Raw genomic sequence first — 14,412 nt, 5'->3', positions numbered from 1 at the left:
TGAAAACAGTTCAAGGGCTTTCCTTGTGAGAATTTTGGGTGAATTCTCTGACTGAAAAGCTGGATTTCCATCTTTTACTGGTTCTATTATTAAAAGAATTTTTGATAATCAAAACAGCATTTCAGTACTTCAGATACTCAGGTTTATAGACCAGCCTTCTTGAAATTGACTGATTAAAGTGTTGTTATAATTCCAGTGGACTAGGCCTCTAATTGAAGTTTGCTTCCATTCCAGGACCTAATCAATAAACTCCACCACAATCCACGCCGAATCTTCCACCTGCCACGTCAGCCAAGGACTTACATTGAAGTGGACTTAGATGCTCAGTGGACCATTCCAGAAGCACCTCCATTTAGTAAGGCACGCTGGACACCCTTTGCAGGGATGAAGGTGACGGGTCGTGTGCAGAGAGTTGTGCTTCGAGGGGAAGTAGCTTATGTTGATGGGCAGGTGTGTGGTGATGGTAGGATAGATATTCTTTTTTGCCAGAAGTGGCCCAAATGACAAAGTATTTCTAAACATCCACATTAAGAGCTGTTGTATTCTACATATACTATATATAGATTTAAAGAATTGTAATTGCTTGATGTATACTTAAGATAACCTTCTTTGATTATAGTCAATATTCTCTATGATAATGATGTTAAGAAAGATCATCAGATTTTCACAAAAACTGCAGATCTGAGAAAAAAGTACAAACCATCAGAACTTTCCAGGTATTATTGGCACCAGGTTTTGGTGAAGATGTGCGGGAGACTCAGCCACTTTCTCCTGCTGCTGCTTCTGCAACAGTTGGTGGTCCACCAATCTACTCAGTCCCCCATTGTGCCCATCCCACCAGTATTCCACTTTCTCACTCACAACATGCAGTCCCAGGTTGGTATTTCTGGTTTCTTTCTGCCATTTTACATTTCTTCCTACATAAGCATGGTAGCATCAGTAATAAACAACTGAACCATCAAGGAAAAATCTTCCTTAGGTTTCTTCTATTCCTACTTTCAGAATGTGATCCAGCCTTCTGCTCCCACCCCTCTTAATCATCTTATATAACTTGCAGGAGATATGTAGGTAGTATTCTCACTCCCCTATCCCAAAGGATATTATAAATGTACTTAAAAAGAATTAAAAGTGTCTTGATCTTGACATTAAGTTGAGGCCATTAGAGTTTCATAGCATTATGCTGTTAATTTCCTTTCATCCCTATTCCTTCCTGCATTCAAAGTATAGTGTTGTTTTCACATCTTTGGATTGTCTTCCAACATTGATAATAAAACCTAAATATGCTCCAAACAGTAGGGTGTTTGAGTTTATCATGGTACAGGTAATGCTTTCCTCTCAACCCGTACAAAGCAGTCTCAGTTACATGGTCCAGATGAATTGACTGTTGTTTAGAGTGTTTAATATCACATATTTAATATTACAACTCCAGTAGTCAGGGACTGTGGACTGTTGTTAAATAATCAGGTAACCACATATCCAACGTAAGACAACCACTGTTCACATGTTCATGTGACACAACAAACTTGTGAAACTAAGAACCAAGTTGATTTTTTTTCAGCTTGATTCTTGTACTTTCTTACTGTTAGGATTCATGAGGTGTATTCCTCAGGTTCCTTTTCATGGGATTGTTGGCAATGAGAGTACCATCACATTAGTTTAGAGAAATGGGCCTCTTTCTTTATAAAAGATGGCTCTGTATTTCTAAGAATAAGTAGATATGTACAGGTAACAAATGAAGATATGTATGATTATTTGTATCTGCTTATTTAAGGGTATGGTAGCCACAAAATAACAGTCAACGGAGAAATTCCTAACCCAGTGGAAATGACTATACCTACGCCTACTATCACATCTCCACAGCCTGGTTCTCCATCTCGTGGGGCAAAACTAAATCTCCACCAAACTACTGGTGAGTCAGAATTGTAATATATAGAAATTAAGGTGTCATTTCCATAACCTCTGTCTTGTTTTTACAATACAGTTGTTATAAAGATTATCATCCCTCATATTCTCTCTTCCCCTCTTACTGCCTTTCTCTCCTTCTCAGTTTGCTTGCTTTAGATTTTCTTTGTATTATTCTTCATGTTTTCCCATAGAGGGGATCTGGTGCATATAGCCTCTCAACTCGCTCTCTTCAGCTTCTGTCCATGTCCAGTAGAGTAGGTGAGAGTGAAGCATAGGCCTCCACACAAATGTGAGAGCTTCTTGAATATTGGCTTTGCATAATTGGTTGATTCATCAGGTGAAACTGAAGTGTCTTTTCATACCTCATCTTCATCCACAAGACTGCTGCATTGCTCAGGGTCAGAAATCATTCTTATGATTTTTTCATCTGAAATATCCTCTACCCTAATCAATTCACTTACTGCATTTTTTCATCTTTTCAGCAGCCTACCTCCTCTTTTCCTTTTAGCTAACTTCTTGACTTATGTTTCATCTCCCATGTATTCTTCATAGCTGTATTTTCTTAGAGTGTTTCATCCTTGCATTTTTAATATTACACACCATTCTGAAATCTTCATTCTTTGTTTTCCCAAATTTTATGTTATCCTTCTCTTAGAATCTTATTTATTTACTACTACAACAGAACCAGATAGAGTTTTACACCAGAGATTTGATTGTTCCTGCCCCATACATGCTTGTAGGATTGGGTTTTGGGTTTGAAACTTGATTCCTACAAAAGGTGCATGATAGTTTACACAAAGGTGCATGATAGTTTACACTTTATATACCATAGGTGAATAGGAATGGCATTAATGATAATAGCAAGACAGATAAACATCAAGTTGCTGTGATGTGGTTTATATGGGGATGGGGGAGAAAGAATACTTCCCACGTATTCCCTGCGTGTCGTAGAAGGCGACTAAAAGGGGAGGGAGTGGGTGGCTGGAAATCCTCCCCTCTCGTGTTTTTATAATTTTCCAAAAGAAGGAACAGAGAAGGGGGCCAGGTGAGGATATTCCTTCAAAGGCCCAGTCCTCTGTTCTTAACGCTACCTCACTGACGCAGGAAATGGCGAATAGTATGAAAGAAAGAAAGTATTTAGTACCAACAAACAAGGTCCTATGAGCATTTGAGAGAAAGCTTGCACAATGGTGCTTTAAATGCTTTCCAAAATAGGATATAGTTTTGGATTCACACACTTAAACCATCACAGAATATGTGAGGCCCACAGATGCTTGTAAACAGGATTGTGTAACTATGCTGTTACTCACTTAGGCCTTTGATGTCATTGCAGAGATGTTGCAGTACCAAACTACCAGGCACTCCATTCATTTCCACTAGCTTATTGGACCTACAAACTGGTGTTTGACATCAGCTTGTGGTGCTTTCACTTTTGTTTCTGACATTAAGAGATATCAGATTTGTTGTGCTGTCTTTTATTGTAGGTTTTTCCATGACACAGAATGTAAGGTCTTTATCGTATATTGAGAATGAGTGTACCTGGAGACACAACAGGCCAGCAACCTTAGGCCACGGAAATTTGGTTAGGCTGTACTTGGGGTGATCTTTGTTAAGTCAGGGCCCTTTTATTTTCCCTCCTCAATGATGTGAAGCAAATAATTAAACACCCAACATAAGTTTGTAGTCATCATGTTCATTTTTCCAAAACATTTGACCTCGTTTTATCTTCTGAACCCTCACACTTTGCATACTGTTTCTGTTCTCTTAGGGTTTTCTGATCACAGGGTTATCTGTCGCCTCCACCTGTGCACCTCCATCTTTATCCATCCCTCAAAGCATCAACTCGGCCCTCTGAGAGAGCTCAATGGTCATCTTTGCAAAATTGTGATACTGACTATTTTTAAGATCAGAAATGCTTCACTCACCTTGATACCTTGGCTGTACCTACCTTATTAGCTAAGGCTATCTCAGCTTGAGTGAAGCCTACATCCCTTCTCCTTGTACATCTTCATCCCCCAAATGAAGGGATTGAAGAGGGAATATGGTGGGGGTGAATGGTTATACCACAAATAATGCCATTCTGCCAATTATGGTGTGATGATCAGGGAGGGAGGGATTTGTGGTGGTCAGGGAGGGTGTTCTGGCGAGGGAGGGACGGAGTTTTGATGGTTAGGGAAGGTGTGGTAGCAAGCATACGAAGGCCCAAACCTGCTAGTAATTATTACTTTGTAAGTGTGTTACAGCTTCTTACTTCATTATGTGATGTGAGGTCACAGATCTTTTGCAGTCCTCCTAGATATCTCCTCATAGAATGACCAGTTTATGGAAATAATTTAGGTTATAGGGTCAGGTAACACTGCATAGGACACATGACAAGCAGCACTGGCTTTATATTTTGTCTGAAGGTAGCATTAGGTGATTCAAGAGTTTCTGTCATATGCTTTCCAGCCACTGTGAACAAAAATAAAACATGACTTATTTGACAGCTGCAATGAATGGGTTAACTGGTATCAGTGCACTAATGTACAGTAACAATCCTCTGTTACCACCTTGATTTGATCTTCATCTGTTGGTCTCTTGTAAAAGAGTCACAGACTCACTGTACTATGCTAGGTTTCAGAGGAGTCTTACCTGTTTTGGCAAACAAGAAAACTGACTCTAGATTTTTAGGTGTGCAGCTGCTAGATTTGAATATCCTCTTAAACATGCTGGGAAGGTTTGCAGTAAGTGTTACCTGATATATATAACTTGGTGAAGGAATTCCATCCCTGCGTGAGCAGTCTGTTAACCTGGACTTCATAAAGTTATTCAGCATGTTCTTAGACATCTCTTAAACCTCTGTAAGGAAGCTTTTATGCTTAGTCTCCAAGTAACAAGGAAGTGCAAGAGGCAGGAAGTGGAATGGTAAGAACTTAATAGAATTTGCCATTGTGTAAGTTCCTTCTTGTTTATAAGATGCAAAAGGTTTTAAGATTGAGAAAATATATTTTTGTTCAGATTATCAGCTTTTTAGTCAATAACAGATTTTGAAGAGATTAAGGAAAGGGTTATGAACAGGCTAAGAAAACATCTTTGAATAATCTTATTGAAGGGTTTTCAGGATTATTTTTTTCAAAGTTCTATAGGAATTCGTGTAATATGTCACTTATAACACAGGAAGAATTCTCAATAGGTAATCTTTTACATAATATTTACCCTTCCTCTCAGAGAAAATATGAGAAGATTTGGTAATCTTTTCAGGACTTTCTGGGAAATATACTTTTGAAGTGATTATTTTCTTTGTTTTATGAATATCTTCAAAATTGTATAGTTGAATAAATTTTTTAATACAGTTTGAAAAACAAGAGATTCACAGGGTTGGAAAGGAGATGTAACTGAGATGGTACAGGGTTAAGCAGTTAATGCTATATCATTTCATGTAAACATCCATAGTTAGCAATTCATATGATCGGAAACAGTGGACAGCAGCAATGCATGGGTACTTGGGCAGCCCTCAGATAGTAAAGTGGCAATTTCCATAAACATAAGCACCATTTCACTGAGCTCTAGTACCTACAGAAGTGCCTTGATAATGGGAGTTGTCAGAGTTTGGAACTATAGACTATAGCCCTGAGAATGTGCTTATCATTAATTAACCCACACTGAAATTTTGAGTTTTTCAGAGCTGTACAGTGAAATGCTGATGGAGCTAGGAGTAGGAGATTTTAGAGAAAGAAAAGAGAAACCTGCACCTAGGCTAAAAGAGAGGGATGTATCGCCAGTCCTCCCCGTGCCGGCCATCCCCTCAGGTCTTCCTGGTGTTACAACATCACATGGGCTTCAAGTAAGTAACACCTTTCTGTATGTAAAAAAGTAAAACTGTTGTACTTCAAAGAATTCTGAGTAAGAGCTCTTATTTTCGTGATACTGTCTTGCTTATTGTTAACAAATACAATGTTTTAAAAATTGAATCTTTATCCCAGGGACAACACTTTCTTAGTGTACAAGATTTAACCAAGGAGCAGCTTAACCATATCTTCAACTTGGCTCAGACGTTCCGTGTGTGCATCAACAAGGAGCGACCCCTTGAACATATATTGAAGGTTGTATGATTTTTAATACTTTGCAGATATGTGAAAATGAGAAAAATTTAGAAGGTGAACTTTTATCCCTTGAGGTTAATCAGACATTTGGATAATGGAAAATACTTGCTTTTGTTATGGTTGTTGCAATGTTAAGTTTCTTTACCTCATAAGCAAAAGCCTGTATGTTGATTATAAATTTTTTATGAACATTCAAAGATGACAGTCCAATATATATTTATTTTCACACAAGATAATTGTTTTAAACAGTGCAGTACATTTTCTTTCATGCATTAAAGACGGGAATGGAGAAACTATTAGAGGTAAGGTTATAGATAATATGCACTCTCTTCATCAACAGTTAACTTTGTATTTTCTTTCTCTCATTATACAAATATATAGGACAATCTCACTAATTTACAATTCTTGGGGGCTCTACCCTAATTGAATTACTGAACATTGAATGTATTTCAAATCTCAGGACTTTTTCATGGTTTACATTCACAAATTCATGATAAATTGATGATCCTTCTAAATCTTGCAAAATGGTTTTGTATTTCCTGAAGAACTCAAAATATAGGAACATATGACTAGCCATGATGTAGATTTGAGTGAAGACCTGCAGTGTGAAGAGGACCTGACCTGACCCATACCAGACTTGAACTTATGAATTTCAGGTTTCTTAATTCTTATTTTCATGAAACACAGCACTCTTCATCCACAGGAAAACTTAACACTACTCTACAAGTATTTATACATTGGTCTGTAGATAATTATAATAGGCTGTACAGGTACCTATATACAGTAGTATACTTAATACATAATGTGTTACACTTAACATTAAAGTATGCTTAAGGTATAGTATCGACACTTAACATTAAAGTATGCTTAAGGTATAGTATTGTACAGCAAATTCTTATTCTGGATCATTTTCACTGAGGTAAAGATATCTACAGGCAGCTCTGGGGTCACAGAGAAGTATTATCTGTTAGAGACTGAGATTGTTCTGGAATAGTGATACTCTTTAGAACGGTAGTACTATCAGATTCTCCCAGAGACTGGCTGCATCCACCACATTCTGGCTGAGAATTTTCATTCAAGTTTCCTCAAATGTTTTGCCTTGGGGGGGATGTGGCTTGAAAAACTCATGGGTTTTAGGTTGCTGTATCCTCTCTTGCTGCATTGCCACAGTCTTGCTCCTACATTCTTGGAAAATGGGATAACTGCAGAGATTTTTATCATAGTCTTCCAGCCATTCCTGCAGTGTTATCCCAAATGCTCTCATGTAACAGAAAGCTTGGGTGCTGGTTTGCATGTTTTCCTCTCCTCCTCATTGTCAGTACTACCTATCTGGATATCAGGAGAGTTAGTGACAACTGTGCCGTAAACAAGCATTTCAGTGGCTCAAGTTTCCTTCTTTTGGCTAAGGTAGCTGTCTCTTCTTTCTGCCACACCCACACATAGGCTGCTGGCTGAATTTCAGGTTATAATCAAACAATCTCTCCAGCTCACAGAAATTCCTATGGTGAGTGTTATGTGCCAGCTCCACCATTTGGCAAATCAAACTTGAGAATATTTGAAAATTATATAAGTCATTGATCGACCAGTTCAAAACAGTGTTGGAGGGATTGATGATAATTTTGAAATAAATGAACCTTTTCTATGAGGTACCTGAAGAAAAGAAAATCAACTGTGGAAATGAATTAAAAGGAAAAAGGAAATTTGGGTGAACATGACAATTGTGGGTGAAAAGAGAGAAAAATGTCATCTTAGAAAGAATTTACAAAGTGATTTTGTAAGTGTTAGTGATAGTTATTGATGCATTAGCAATTTCTAGGAAAAAAATGAAGAATCTAAGCTGATATGTTATGAATATGGTTACTAATTGAAAATTGAAGATATGATGAGTAGGTAATATAAAGAGATTTAATTGTGGAGAGTTACAGTGGTTTGAGCATTTGGTAGAATGCAAGAAGGAGAATTTCAAGAAGAGTGTATGATATTATGTTTAGGGTTAGTTTGTAAGGAAGACCACCTATGATATGGGGAAATAGAGTGAACGAGTACTGGAGGAAGAGAAATATGGGAAAAATGCATGGAATATATGTATGAGGGAGGCATTGAAAGGAAGAGATAAGTGGAGATACTTTTGCCATGGTCACCTCCTTAATGGGAGTTCCCAGAGGGAACTGGCATCAGAAATATAGATAGAGAGATAAGGAAAATGATTAGTGTAAACAATCTTATGAAGTTTGTATGTATTCAGAAGGCAGTTTGGCTGACTGATCAAAAGAAAAACATTCCAGCATTGATATGAAAAATAAAGACAAAATCTGTGCATTGCTAATACAACAAATGGAACATTATCCTTCTAGATTGTGTAAGAAATATGGAATCTGGAATATAGAATGAGATATGATTAAGCTTTGGAATAGGAGATCATGGCTGTTAAGCTGTGGAAATTATATAAACATTGGTTATCTATGGCACTGTAAAGCATAGGCAAACACATAGAAACAAAGGCATGCAATATGTTCACAGTTGGCAAGAAAGGAGAAAGGATGAAATGGATAAAGAACAAGGATATTATAGTGAAGACTGTAAAAGTGGAGTGAATTGATAACCAACTGGATTACAAAGAAAATGTTAATGAGATGAATTAAAGGCAAGCTAAAACCAACGATGAGTGGTAGAATTGATTTTGAAAATAAAAGGAATGAGGATGATATGTAAGTCATATGAAAGATTTTCATCAGTGAGAGGATTTTTAATTCGTATTAAAGTCATCATGGGCAATAACCTATCAACAAATACTTTTGTGTAGTGTGTAAAATGTGATGAATTGCTTCAAATTAAGTGAATTTTTCACTAAGTGAAGCTCCTTTCTGAGAGCTTTCATTCAATTATGTATTTCTTAATGGAAAATCTACTTTTGATGTATTTACAGAGCACCCTCAGGTACTCTCTAGATTTATCCACATTGTCATCGTCATTCATCTGCTTTTTCATTGTTTTGCTGTGATTGTTGCTTGCCCTTAAACTTTTTGGACTGCATGGTTGCTGATGTTTCTGTAACATCTTTAGGATATCTTTACTTTCATAGTTCTACTAATATATTATTGAACCATGCCTTTTTTATCTCCATCTCCCCAACTTCCCTACCCACTGCCTGTCACTAATACCCACCATCCAGCTTTATTACAGACTTAACAAAATCTCTTCACACTATAAGATTTATAATTTAATATCTACATAGGTTGGTGGTCATAAAGAAGTTCAGCTTGATATAATTGAATTCCCTCGCTGTAGTTCCTTTCATCTGAGGAAGAACAGGTACTGTTTGTGATTGCAGGAATTATACTTATCTTGAAAAGGATTTAATGATTTGGCATAAGTATGATTTTAATTTAAGGGGAACTTGATATAGATTTTATTAAGATACATTCTCTGCTGTATAATTGTGATTATATTTGTGCGGTTACTTTTCTAAACAGGGCAAGTTAATGGCATTGATGTTTTATGAGGTGTCGACAAGAACGCACTGCAGTTTCCAGGCAGCTATTCAGCGGCTTGGTGGCCGAACAGTGACAATGGATACTAACACTTCTTCGGTTAAGAAAGGAGAAAGTCTTGAAGGTATTTTTCCTTTATATTTCATGAAAATTTATTGAAATATCTTCACTTTTGAGATGAGGAGTATGAAAGTTTGTTATCACAGTGAATTAGTTATTCATAGTAGTTCTTAGGAAAGAGAACTAGAGAAGCTCAGTGATTTTACTTTCTTTAACATCTCATACAGCACTACATCCTCCTTCATCTTCCTTGTAGTCAATTCCTTGCATATTACTTCTTGTGAATCATAGCAACATTTTACCCTCTGAACACCATCCTCTTTACATAGCCTTCAGTTTTATCAGCACACACTGGTTTGTGCAGCATTGTGTAGTACACCTGGTGTATGCAGGACATTTCCAGCAGTTGACTTCCATTTTGTATCTTTAGACTCATTATTGTTATGAAGATGACTCAAGAGTAATATGTGATTGAAAATTTATTCTTACATTAAAGGCCACCTACGGAGTTAATGAGCATATTACATTTTGGGCATGTAGTTGCATGAATTTGCATATTATTATTATTTTCTCCTAAACTCAATAGTGCTTAAAGGGAAGTTGAACTTGTAACACATATGTTGTTAGGTAATGACAAATATCATGGCATACAAATTTTTTCATAAAAGTAAGCTCATCAGTTCATATATTTTTTTTTTACTCAAATCCTTCTCCTATGATAGTAGAGTAATGCCTTCATATTATTTTTAAGCCAAAGTGGCATATGAGAGTTTGTAGCGCTTGTTTCTGTTGATGCTTTTGGATCATCAGCACAAGATTATGGAAATGTAAACTAACCATTGGTAAGTAGAAAGAAATTTGTATTTCATCTGGCTTTGAATGTGGATAATGGATTGATGTATTCAGAACAATGATTTTTATTTTAATAAAAATAAAGTTAGCAATTAGTTGTACTGTATCAAGAAATAACCACTTACTTCACATAATATAGGCATTGTATATTTTATTGAAATGCTTTTTTCACATCATTTTAAAGAAGTGATTGATTTTTGATTTTGTTTTATAAGAAATACCAAAAAAATTTAATTTTGTTATGTAAGAAATACCAAGGAAATTAATTGAAAGTGATGTAGGCCAGAAAAGATTGCAACATTGTTTTATGTACCTAAAATCATTAATTATTCTATATCAGATTCTGTGATAATGATGTCTGGGTATGCTGATGTTGTTGTTATTAGGCATCCAGAGCCTGGAGCAGTTGCTGTAAGTATTAAATACATCACTGAAATATACTGTTATTGAAAAAAATCTCATATTATAAATGACTGTTTTTGATAAAGTATTTGTTATTCAGCTTAGTGGTAAAAGTGTCCTGAGTATGTTATAATGTTAGAGAAAAAGGGTAGGGGTGTGATAACTACACTGACTAAAAGTCTGAAAAGATATAATTCGTATAATATGTATTATTTGTAATATGGAGATAAGTAGTGTGTGATGAAATTCCAGCGTGCAGCAGCTGTCAGTCGTCGCCCAGTTATTAATGCTGGAGATGGTGTAGGAGAACATCCTACTCAAGCATTGCTTGATGCATTTGCTATTAGGGAAGAGATTGGCACTATCAATGGTCTGATCATCACTATGGTAAGATAAGTTTGATTTTCTTAATAATCCTATAGTATTTTATATGGTTGTGCCCTTGAAAATGAAAACATGCTAAAAAATATGGAAGTTCCCAGCCATACACAATGCATATTTTCATACGCCATTGTAATGATTCTGATGAAATCTTTTAGGAATTATTGGTAAACATGAAGCTGTAGGCCAGAGGTTTAGATCCTCTAAAGTGGTATGATTTTTTATGTATATATGTGGTTTTAATGCATCATCTTTAATCACAGATATTTATCACTGAACCTCATTTCCACACTTCTGCAACATCATTTACCTTTAGTTGTTCTTTTCTTGCAGTTTTAATAATAGTTCCTTTGTCTTATGAACATTGAGATATCTCTTGGATATTTAGGAGGATAGGACCTTCTATCACCTTGGAAATCCCAGTTTTTCAAGGGTAACATTTATGTATGAAATCCCATTTGGTGAGATACATCTCTTCTTGAATGAAAAAACTCATTCTATTGGCTCATCCAGCTCTTTGCATTGTAAGCTTTCTTAGAAATCTTACATTGGAGGAGATTAACAGAAAAGGTCTTTGGCATTTATCTAACACAGTTATTTATATGTAACATAGTTTAGACATGGGAGATCTACCCTTTGGTGGCTGAGATTTCTCTGTAAGGAGAGTTGCTTTGTAGGGTGCTTCTGAATCACCATTGAATGTTATTTCCATTTGGGGTGTTTTCTTCATACCTGAAAGATTTTGCTCCAAGCCATCTACCTTCAAGTATATATACACCCACTGCTTTTAGGACAAAACATCAGAGGAGAGGAAGATTTCTTGGAAGTATGGAAAACTTTTTCTCTCCAAGGCAATGCCCTTCTAGCCACCTTTGGGTAGTTACATGCAATATGTGCATTCTGAGCTGCTAGAAGGATCAGTTTCATGGAGTGAGTGGATTGTTGACATCATAACAGTAGCAGACTCTGATTGGTTGCAGGCATGCCCCAAACAAGCAAGCTACACAGGATAATGTTGTGTGATGGATGAGGAAAGTTAGCTCTACCCCACCATTAATTGGGGTGTTTGAAGGTCATAACCCCTTAAATATCAACCAGATCTCTCATTACTGGTGGGATACTACCATGGAGGGAAAAGGCTTTTCAGATTCAGAACCCACATTTTTCCACATTGTTGATATAGTTTTGTAAGGAAGAAACTTTATCCATTGCAGGAATACTGTAAGTCATTCATTCTTATACTTTCAGGTCGGTGACTTGAAACATGGTAGGACAGTGCACTCTCTTGCACGATTGTTGACTCTCTACAATGTTCAGCTTCGCTATGTTTCACCTCCAGGTCTGGGTATGCCAGACTACATCATTCAGTATGCCAATTCTCAAGGCATTCTACAGGTTTGTTTATGTGGCACACTTAGTTATGTAACATAGGTATATTTTTTTCATTTTATGATAATTATACACTTAACACTTTTGGGGATTGTGTAAAATGTTTCACTGTGCACCTGTGTTTTTACTTGCAACTTATTTACATAATTTTGCCCACAAGCAGTGACACTGCAAAAAGTCCCTTTGAATGTAGCTGTATCACCATCAGTAGATGAATATGCAGACAAGCTCATTGAGGACCATTCCCTCATTTCCTCCCTTCTACATACAGTATAGACTTGAAGCTGAAAGAGCCCCATTAAAGGAATCATAGGGTTGTATAATATATATATATATATATATATATATATATATATATATATATATATATATATATATAAATAATGTATATATATATATATATATATATATATATATATATATATATATATATATATATATATATATATATATATATTTTTTTTTTTTTTTTTTTTTTTTTTTTCCTACAACAGGAGGAATTCAGTAGTCTTGAGGTAGCACTTCCAGATACTGATGTTTTGTATATGACACGCATTCAGAAGGAAAGATTTGGCACTCTTGAAGATTATGAAAGGGTGAGTTTTTCTTTTCCATTTGTATGGGTTTTTCGTTATATACCTATTATATTTAATGTGAAGGCCTGGGCCCAGGACCCATTTCTTGAAAGGGTCTTGGTGTTACTCCAGGACCCCTCTTCCAATTGCTCTTGCAGCCCTCCATCCACAACCAGGCTCCAGAGACCTTTCCAGCTACTTCATATGCCCTCATTCAATCCCTTGATTGCATGTCACCCCCCTGCATACCAAATTGCTTCAATTTACTCTCTTTATATGTCCAGTGCCTGCCAATGAAGGTGGCACAAGCGGGCTTGCGCCAATGATATTGACACGAATCACTTTACCCCACCTAAAATAGCTATGGTGTCCGCCTGTGATGTTGGTGCCCTTTAGCGAGCCGTGGCAACTATATGACGTGCCGGCATACCACATGAGCCCACCTCAGTAGCAGTTTAGCTATTGTAGGAGGCAGGAGTGTTTTGTTGTGCTCCCCACTTTTGCCCTGGATTTTCATTGTTTTTTCCCTTTTCTTACCCCTGCCACCTAGTACAGTTAGAAATACTCACCTTATAAGTGATAAAATAGCGTTTATAGTAACACTTTACAGGGGAAATTAGCCACTTCAGGAAATTTCTGATATTACTGGTGTGAGCTTAGAAATTTAATGATAGTGGCAGCATCGTTACAGTGACCCATGTAAAATATCATGGGAAGGCCAGAAAAACCTCTCCTCACACTCTGAATGTCCTTAAACATCGATTTGATGCAGGTCCACACTGAAGTGCAAAAGAATTAAAAGAAAAATGCCTAGACTGTTCAGTGATGTGTTGGTAAGGACAGTGCAGCACAACTTACACGAGGACTTGAAAGACTGGAGCAGCAGGTTGCTTCCCAAACCTCTCATAACCTGTAGGCACCAAAAGAAAAACAATCAAGTTTTGCAAGAAATATTTAGTGTGAGATATGGTTCAGTTCTGAAGTGTCTTGTGGAGTGATGAGTCCCTTTCTGTAATGGGTGTGTGTACAGGCAACAAGACAGTGATCCATTTCACCCCAAGTACATTGCAAGTGTTGTAAATTTCCCTGCATCACTTAAGGTATGGGGTTGTTTCAGTTATAAGGGACCTTGTAATGTTGCCAAAGATTGAAACTATGAACAGATTTAGTTACCTTGAGGTGCTGTGTGACGTCTTCCAGATTCGTTTCAAAAAAGCAAGGTCGAAGTGATCATGCAGAATGGGGCTCCCTGCTACACTGCCTTAATAGTCACTA

The 14,412-nt window shown here is 36.7% G+C and overlaps 1 protein-coding gene across 1 annotated transcript in view; it reads left to right on the top strand.

The window, feature by feature from the left end:
- Positions 1-14,412, top strand: part of r (carbamoyl-phosphate synthetase 2, aspartate transcarbamylase, and dihydroorotase rudimentary) — a 175,032-nt gene that overhangs the window by 152,611 nt on the left and 8,009 nt on the right. Inside the window, exons 38-48 of the mRNA XM_071693871.1 lie at positions 235-450; positions 717-876; positions 1,772-1,909; positions 5,568-5,728; positions 5,868-5,987; positions 6,266-6,289; positions 9,461-9,602; positions 10,731-10,801; positions 11,045-11,179; positions 12,422-12,568; positions 13,057-13,158. Of these exons, the coding sequence (XP_071549972.1) occupies positions 235-450; positions 717-876; positions 1,772-1,909; positions 5,568-5,728; positions 5,868-5,987; positions 6,266-6,289; positions 9,461-9,602; positions 10,731-10,801; positions 11,045-11,179; positions 12,422-12,568; positions 13,057-13,158 (1,416 nt within the window). The remainder of the gene's footprint in view (positions 1-234; positions 451-716; positions 877-1,771; positions 1,910-5,567; positions 5,729-5,867; positions 5,988-6,265; positions 6,290-9,460; positions 9,603-10,730; positions 10,802-11,044; positions 11,180-12,421; positions 12,569-13,056; positions 13,159-14,412) is intronic.

The sequence above is a fragment of the Panulirus ornatus genome, chromosome 56, assembly GCF_036320965.1.
Source record: "Panulirus ornatus isolate Po-2019 chromosome 56, ASM3632096v1, whole genome shotgun sequence".
NCBI classification, from domain to species: Eukaryota; Metazoa; Arthropoda; class Malacostraca; order Decapoda; family Palinuridae; genus Panulirus; species Panulirus ornatus.
This window is presented reverse-complemented; position numbering and strand designations above follow the sequence as displayed.